An 8,538-nucleotide genomic window follows, 5' to 3' on the forward strand; every position below is an offset into this window, starting at 1 on the left:
CTCAAGCGAATTCTGAATTGCTGAAAAAATATGGAAAAGTGTTCACAATGGATTTAAAAAGAAGTGAGAAAAAAAGAACCGAAAGCACACAAATTTGAAAGTCGAAAATTCTGCTTCAAGAACCTAAAAAAGAGGAGACATTTGGTTCCTAGTCTCATTTTCTGATAGAGAATATGTTCTATATACGGGATAGAAAACTTAAAATTTGTTGGATTTTAATTGCTCCCATGCTTCCTCGACATCTTCCCATTTTCAGGACAAATGGGCAAACGACATGATGAATCGATTCGCTGGCTAATCAATGAACTGAATATCGGAGATCTTGTGACTCCAGAAGAATATTCTCTTCAATATGATGCCATCCTAATTGAAATGTTCAAACATAGTCCTGCAATGCCGGGAGCTGAGAAATTGGTCCGTCATTTGATCCATCATCATATTCCAATTGCTCTTTGTACTGGATCATGTTCTAGAACTTTCCCGACTAAATTGGATAATCACAGAGATTGGGTTGACATGATCAAATTGCAAGTACTCTCGGGCGATGATCCGGAAGTGAAGGTAAGAGAAAAATAAAAAAATCTCTAAATTGTAGTTTTCAGCACGGAAAACCTCATCCAGATCCATTCCTCGTCACCATGAGACGTTTCCCAGAAGTTCCAGATAATGCTGGAAAAGTGTTGGTATTCGAGGACTCTTACAATGGAGTACTATCTGCATTAGATGCCGGAATGCAGTGTGTGATGGTCCCAGAACGATCGATTTATGATCCAGATCAAGATCCAGAGTTCAAAAAACGAGTTACTCTAATTTTGGATTCACTGGAACATTTCAAACCAGAGGATTTTGGATTGCCGGCTTATGATTAGTTCATATGAAAATATAGTGTTCTTCAATAATTATTTGACTGTTGTAACACTAATTTTCCCCGATTTGTCGCAATTTTTACTTTGGTTTTTTCTGTGATTCTTTTTTTTTTTCAATAAAAAACGATTCTGTAAAATATTCCTTTTTTCTGTCAATACTTTTAAAGATCCATTTTTATTTCTTTGGTGTTGCAGAGACACTGAACATTCATATTTCTCTTTTTCTTTAATTATTAATTCTTGAAATCACCCAAGTCGATAGCAAAAATAAACCGTTGAAGTACTTCAACAACGGAGAAAAATAGGACACTTTCGAAAAATGCTGTTTTAAATTTGAAAAATCAAGTCTCTGATTTATTTTGGACATCTTTTCATTTAGAACCACAATACATGCATTAATGCAAAAAAACCCCTGGCCTAGTTGCGTGATGTTTTAGGCCACGGTCACAGACAGCAGTTTAAAACTGCGGAAAATTATGTCAATTCATCATGTTCACATACAGAAAATCGTTTGTTTGTTTCAAAAATGTTGCGATTTCCATCGATTTTCTCTGTTTTTACTTAATTATTCAAATTCTGTTTTAAAGCTTAAAGTTTTCAGAATAAAATGGATGAAGAATCAGAACAACCACCACCACCTGACGCGATGTCATCTCCAGATGCAATTCATTATTTAGACCCAACTCAAGGAGAGGAAGAAGAAGAAGGCGATGATTATGACTTCGACGATGTTCCAGACGATTCAGAAGACATCCTGACTCCTCAGAACCCTTCCAGAAGACGTCGAGCATTTAAACCCCCTCTTCCACCAATGCAGATCCCTATTCCCTCTTTACTTTCTACTGTTATCAAAGAGGAATCCTCTATGTCACTTTCTGAATCCTCGGAGATGTCAGAATGTCTTAATTTGGAAGGGATGACTACTTCATCATTGATGGGACCGCCAATGTTGCCTCACATGCAAGTGCCACGTATCAGGAAACCGTGGGGAATCGATGAAGTGAACGCTTTCTATGATGGAATTAAACTTGTAAGGAATAAGAAAAACATGTTATAAAAGGCGAATTGATAGAGCTTCCCTGTTTTCAGTTTGGAAAGGACTATGATTCGGTCGTGAAGCTGATGGCAAAACGGAAATTCTTCAAATTGAAAGAACATGTAAAAACATTTTTCTTCAACTCAGTGAGGGCGTATCGAGCAATTTTGCAGTGGACAGACGGTAAACAATATTCTGAAATTTCTGAGAGACCGACCTCACCTTTGCCAACTCGTCATCCCTTCCAGATGATCTACCACAAATTCCACGCGATGCTCGTGAGCTATTTCTGATAATCAATGCATGTGAATGGAAGAAGCGAACGGCGAGTATGAAAGTCACTGCGTCGAAATTCAAAGAACTTCTTCACGAAGGAGTTGTTAATGTGAGAGCTGCAAGAAGGGTTGTTACAATTCGAACACCCCCATGTCCGGCATTGTGTAGATACTTTAGTGAGTTTTGAAATTAAGATTGTTTCCGTATCCCGAGAATTAGCATTTTTATTTCTGCAGGCGTCAAAAAAGCTGACAAAATCCCATCGGAAGTCTACGTTCATCTAGAACCAACCAGCAATGGAGACCACGTTTTCATGCGAAATCGGGATCAAAACCCGTATCTTCGTGTGAAACTGAACACAAACGATCGAATTATGAAACTGTTAGAATTTCTTCACAAAAAATGGTCAGCAGGAAATGAACAGTCACCTGTTTCAGTGACTTTATGGCCAGATTCGTCTTGTGAATTGGCGAGTTTAAGTGTGCAAACAGTTGAGAATTCGCCATTTATATCTCTATCTATGAACAAATTAATAAAAAACGCTGAGGAATTAAAAAAGAAAATGGAACCAGAGAAGCCAGAACCAGGATTGAAGTTTGGAGTGGAAGTGAATACAGGTACACTTTTTTTTTGAAAGTTAAATATTTCAAAACTTATCAAGTCTGCATTTCCAGCTCAAAAGAACAAACCTCTGACTACCGTAGTCTTCCCACGCCCGTTTGTTCTCACAGACTCTGTGGTCAATGAGGGACTTAATTTCGGAAATGTTCGAAGTGCTATCGTTGCTGAGCTATATTGTGTAGTGAGTTTGACAGAATCAAATGTGGGAATTCAAAAGTTAAAGCATCTCTCTTTTTTAGTGTGGGCGCAAAAATCCAATCAAATTACGATATCAAGTACAGTGTGATAAACCGGAGTCTCGTTCCACGGAACCATGGAAATTGATGATTGGTCTATTGGGAAGAGGATATGGAGATTGTTTGAAGGAAAAGAAAAAGAATAGTGTTGTGTGAGTTTTTATTTTCAAAATGATAGCATATTTCTTAAATCATACACGAAACCTCCTTTGTTTTTCAGGGACGCTCCACCAGCTAAAAAGCTCAAACCCGTTAACATTCCCACCGTCGTCGTCGATCCTCCACCCGTTCTACTCGCTCCACCAACACCACCACCACAACCTCTGCCACCACCACTACCACCATCATTACCACTTCCATCGTCACTGCCACAACCACTGGCATCCCCACTATTACGTGAATTGAAGGTTCCGATACCAACTGTTCCTCAAATAACAATCGAGTCGAATATCGTTCGCCAAGAGAACGAAGAGTTCGAATCTCAATTGGCATCTCTTCGTAAAATGAACCGCAAAAAAACTCAAATCACCAAAAAAGTTACAAGAAACCCTTCTCTGGCAACTGGGAATCCTCATTTTGCTGCTCGTCCTACTGTGGATGCTCCAACTTCAAATACCACTGATTCTCAAATCCAAAAAGTTTTCGTGGCCCCAAAATGTACGATAGTTCCTAAGAAATCTACTCCGACTGTCAACAGAGGTAGCGACGAGTCTCCACATTCGACAGTCAAAAACGTGGCGAAATTACCCATCTCCCCTCTTGTCGAAGTTCCGCCAACATCAACAATCACTAAAGCTACAGTAATACCGAATGCTATAAAAAGAACTCCGGTAATCCAGAATGTTAAACATAATGTTCCGGATAACGAGCCAAGTACGAGTGCGGGACCTCCTGTTCCGAAAAAGCCTCCAATCGATTTTTCATCTGTGAAAATGGGATTATCACCGGCGAAAAAATTGACAGAAGCGGAGATTCAGAAGAAGAGACAAGAAGATTTTTGGTCATCGTTGAGGACACCACAACACACACCTCAGCAGACGCCAAAAGTGGGTTACATAAAAAGACAAACTGCATACTTAAACTCCCAGGAAACTGACAATATTTTCTGATTTATGATTTTAAAATCTGTTAGTGTTCCGAATTAATTCTTTTTTCTAGAAAACCGTATTTCAACAATACTTCGGAGACGATCTATCAATGTCGCCCAACTCCACTCGACACGCTTCTCAACCGGCTGACACAACTTCTGCGTAAGTTTTGAATGTCTAGAGTACCCCTCCGTAATAAATGTTCGATGTTTTCAGATCAGTCATCGACTTCACGGACATGATGTATGAGCACATCAAGGATCATGGCGAATCGCTGCTTTCAAATCCAGCACTAGACTTCTCAGTTACAGAAGTTCAACAACACTATCAAGATATGATGTCGTCATCACAAAACTCGCATGACTACATTTTTGGACAGTTTGGAAAGAAAAATGGTGTCAAAAGAAAAAAATAGCCGTCGAATATTTATTTATGAAAATTAGACTCAAATGTTTGTAATTATGCTATGTCTCCCATTCACTTCATTTTTCACTTTTTGGCAAACGGCTCACTTAATAAGATGCTCAAATTGATTATTTTGATGTTTTCATTGCATGTTTTTTTTCATGTTTCCGAACATTTTTCATACTTTTAAAAAATTATTTCTTATCCCGGGTGTCTTTCTAATTTTATCCGTCTGTAATTCCAGATGTCGCTTCGTCTAGCGCCCAGATTCTCACGGATCCTCAGAGCTCCTTCCACACGTATCTCAATCTCCGCCCACTTCCAACCAACCTACAGTAATCCACAAAAACGATTCCTGGCTTCTGAGCCTCAACGCCATGAATTTCAAGCGGAAACTAAAAATTTAATGGATATTGTAGCCAAATCATTGTATTCGCATAGTGAGGTAACATTAATATTGTCGGATTAAACAAACTGGTACTTGAAAATTTTCGTGGGCAACGCTCGTGTCGATTTACGAGGCATCGCTCTCACAACGGATACTGTAGATATCAAATTAATTTATGTGAATTTAGTGGGATTTTCTGAACAAAATTTCGATTTCTTGGTATGAAATTCGACAATACACTTGTTTTTGTAGCTTAAAGTACTATGAGTGAATGCATTCAGAAAATGAGCTTTCAAAAAAATCAATTTTGCAGGTTTTCGTTCGTGAGCTCGTCTCCAACGCCAGCGATGCTTTAGAAAAGAGAAGATACGCAGAACTAAAAGGAGAAGTTGCCGAAGGGCCAAGTGAAATTCGAATCACAACTGATAAAGAGAAGCGGACAGTGATCTTCGAGGATACGGGAATCGGAATGAATCGAGATGATTTGATCAAGTTTTTGGGAACTATCGCCAAGTCGGGATCCAAGGATTTCATTGAGAATGTGAGAAAACAATTTGAAAAATAAAACCCTGAACCCTTTTCTTCCAGAACAAGGAGAACGCAGAAGCAGTAATTGGTCAATTTGGTGTTGGCTTCTATTCCGCTTTCATGGTTGCCGATTCCGTTGTTGTCACCACAAGAAAAGTAGGATCAGGGCCAGAAGAAGGTCTTCGTTGGACATGGAACGGTGATAATTCGTATGAAATCGCTGAAACTGATGGTCTACCGACTGGAACTCGGATTGAGATTCGTTTAAAAGTTGGAGATTCAGCAAGTTATTCTGAAGAAGAGAAAATTCGAGAAGTCATTAATAAATACTCGTATTTCGTGTCTTCCCCAATTTTGGTTAATGGAGAGAGAGTGAACAATTTGAATGCCATCTGGACAATGCAGGCAAGAGAAGTCAATAAGGAAATGCATGAAAACTTCTTCAAGTAAGTGATGGCCGAGGAACTCGATTATTGAGAACAATAAGTGATAAAATATCAATATAGTTCAAACATATCAAATAGTAGAAAAATACTTTTGGCGGAATGAATCATTAGTCGAGAAATCCAAAATGAAAACGTTTTGTTAAATTCAATTTTTTTTCAGACAACTAGTCAAAACGCAAGGAAAGCAAGATATGTTCACTCGTCCTTTGTACACTATTCATTTCCAGGTAAAATCAAACGGTTTCCCTTTTCGTCTGGAAGTTTCTCCCATTTTCAGACAGACACCCCAGTATCCCTTCGATCAGTTATCTATATTCCTCAATCGGAATTCAACCAATTAACGTTTATGGCTCAACAGAAGATGTGTGGATTGTCTCTGTATGCAAGACGTGTTCTCATCAAACCAGATGCTCAAGAATTGATTCCAAAGTGAGATTCTTTGATCACTTGATAACCTCCTCTCTTATTTTCTTTAGCTACCTTCGTTTTGTCATTGGAGTCGTGGATTCGGAAGACATCCCCTTGAATCTGTCTCGTGAAATGCTCCAAAACAATCCAGTTCTTCGAAAGCTCCGTAAGATCATCACCGATAAAATTCTCGGATCCCTCCAATCTGAAATGAAAAAGGATCCGGTGAAATACTCGGAATTCTATAAGAATTATTCCATTTATTTCAAAGAAGGAGTCGTCACTGAACAGAATCAAGACATCAAGGAGGAAGTTGCAAAGCTTTTGTTGTTTGAATCATCTTCCAAGAAGGCTGGAGAATTGACAAGTTTAGGAGATTATGTGAAGAGAATGCAGGAAGAGCAAAAGGAAATTTATTATATGTACGCTAATAAGTGAGTTATTTGAAGCTCAATTTCTGAAACTGGAAACAATTGGATAAAAATTTCAGCCGCCACCTCGCCGAATCTTCCCCATACTACGAGGTGATCAAGTCGCAAAACAAGGAAGTCCTTTTCTTATATGATCCAGCCGACGAGGTCGTTTTCTTAGGCTTGGGACAATTCGCAATGAAACAATTGGTTCCTGTTGAAAAATGGGCACAGGAAGAAGCTGAGAAGAGTGGAAAAGACGATAAAAAAGATACAAGTGAGTATAGGAGGCAGAATTAGAAAATCGAAATTTCTCAAAAAGAAAATGGGATATTTGACAATTTTTTCCAGAAGATTTCCGTGACAACGAGAAGAAGGAGCTGCTCGATTGGATGAAGGACACACTCGGTAGTGTAAAAGTAGCTGAAATTTCAGGTTGGTTTATTAATTGGTATACGCAAGACAAATATACCGTATCCATTCCTCTAATTCTCTACCCTACTTGCGAGTCTTGCGAGAATTTCCTTTTTCTATAGTGAAACGAATAAATCCCTCCTCTAGAAGAAGAATGACATCAGCTATACGAATTGTTGTCTATTTCTCTATCCGTTTCCAGGCAATCACCGCCCATCGGAGCATCCCGTCATGGTAACTGTGTTGGACATGGGTGCCGCCCGTCATTTTCTTCGTACTGGCGAAATCAAGGATATGGAACATTTGGTGTATTTTAAACCACATGTACATGTCAATTTGACTCATCCACTTGTCAAATCAATGTATAAAATGAGGAAGACTGATAAGGAAACTGCGGCAATTTTGGCTGAACAGGTACAGTAATTTTCACACAGGTGTAACGATTTTCGGAGAGACTTGAGTTTTTCTCATGAAAATTTCGAATGTTAGAAGCTTTGTTTGAACACTTTCAATTATTGGTTTTCTAGATCATCTCTGAAGGTTCTAAACCAATGCTGATGATTTTCAGCCTAAAGTATTGTGCAAAGTTTGGAAACATTGCCCAATCATATTGTTTCTCTGACTTTCGACTTTTAAAATGTAAACGTGGCTTTATACAGGTCTTCATCTCTGCGTCTCTCTTCGACCGCTCTGCACTCTTTCTATGACTTAAAAACAATTTTCAGATCTACGACAACGCTCTCATCACCGCTGGGTTGATCAAAGATACGAGTCGAATGGTGGGAAGATTAAACAAATTGCTGACCAATTTGGCTGGAAACAAAGGAAGCACAACCATTTTAACACCATAAAATGTCAATTTTTTATACGATATAATGTTTTGCTAGAAATTCCAGTTTTCCTGTTTTAGACAGCGTACTGAGGATAGACTAATTATGTTTGTTGAAATTTGTTTTTTTTTCTTTTTTTCTGTTGCTTTTCAAAAAGAAAAGTGTTTCAATTACTCATTCGTATATTTCTCAGACTTTACCGGTTTTCAAACCGAATTTCTCATACTTTTTTGTTTATGTTTTTAGACTAGTTTTTGGAATTTTTAAAGCCAAGAATTTTTGTTTTCAAAAATCGTTTGATCTACTTTTGGAAACAGATCTGTATCAATTTCTCGGGGTTTTTCGTTTTTTTTTTTGAAAATTGTTTAAAATATAATTTAGATCTCTGATTTCCATGGGGAATTCCCAGTCGTTTTTTCGACCATATTCTAATAATTTTACAAAGGACACTCGAACAGAAAAGCAGATACCGTAAAACCTCTAATAGAACGACACCCGGATCGTCCACTTTGAGCCTATATATCTCATTTACTGTGAAAGATATCAAAAAGTGGTTAAATAGTAAAATGTTGCTGATATTCTGATA

At 38.2% G+C, this 8,538-nt stretch overlaps 3 protein-coding genes across 3 annotated transcripts; all 3 read left to right on the forward strand.

Moving 5' to 3' along the window:
* Positions 1 to 261: 261 nt before the first annotated feature.
* On the forward strand, positions 262 to 869 carry CBG00583 (the record flags this gene model as incomplete). The annotated part of the gene is made up of 2 exons (XM_002630132.1): positions 262 to 561; positions 603 to 869. The coding sequence occupies 2 exons, from the start codon at positions 262 to 264 to the stop codon at positions 867 to 869; spliced, it is 567 nt and encodes a 188-aa protein (XP_002630178.1).
* Positions 870 to 1,473: 604 nt separating this feature from the next.
* CBG00584 lies at positions 1,474 to 4,538 on the forward strand (the record flags this gene model as incomplete). The annotated part of the gene is made up of 9 exons (XM_045244658.1): positions 1,474 to 1,896; positions 1,956 to 2,085; positions 2,151 to 2,354; positions 2,415 to 2,795; positions 2,853 to 2,980; positions 3,039 to 3,187; positions 3,256 to 4,081; positions 4,194 to 4,285; positions 4,340 to 4,538. 9 exons carry the CDS (start codon positions 1,474 to 1,476, stop codon positions 4,536 to 4,538), a joined length of 2,532 nt encoding a protein of 843 aa, XP_045091627.1.
* A 234-nt stretch (positions 4,539 to 4,772) lies between these two features.
* CBG00585 lies at positions 4,773 to 7,973 on the forward strand (the record flags this gene model as incomplete). Its single annotated transcript, XM_002630134.2, has 10 exons — positions 4,773 to 4,973; positions 5,230 to 5,457; positions 5,505 to 5,890; positions 6,051 to 6,117; positions 6,168 to 6,319; positions 6,367 to 6,732; positions 6,789 to 6,985; positions 7,060 to 7,143; positions 7,325 to 7,536; positions 7,848 to 7,973. 10 exons carry the CDS (start codon positions 4,773 to 4,775, stop codon positions 7,971 to 7,973), a joined length of 2,019 nt encoding a protein of 672 aa, XP_002630180.2.
* Positions 7,974 to 8,538: the final 565 nt, after the last annotated feature.

This window comes from Caenorhabditis briggsae, assembly GCF_000004555.2.
Source record: "Caenorhabditis briggsae complete genome, chrIII, whole genome shotgun sequence".
In the NCBI taxonomy this organism is placed as follows: Eukaryota; Metazoa; Nematoda; class Chromadorea; order Rhabditida; family Rhabditidae; genus Caenorhabditis; species Caenorhabditis briggsae.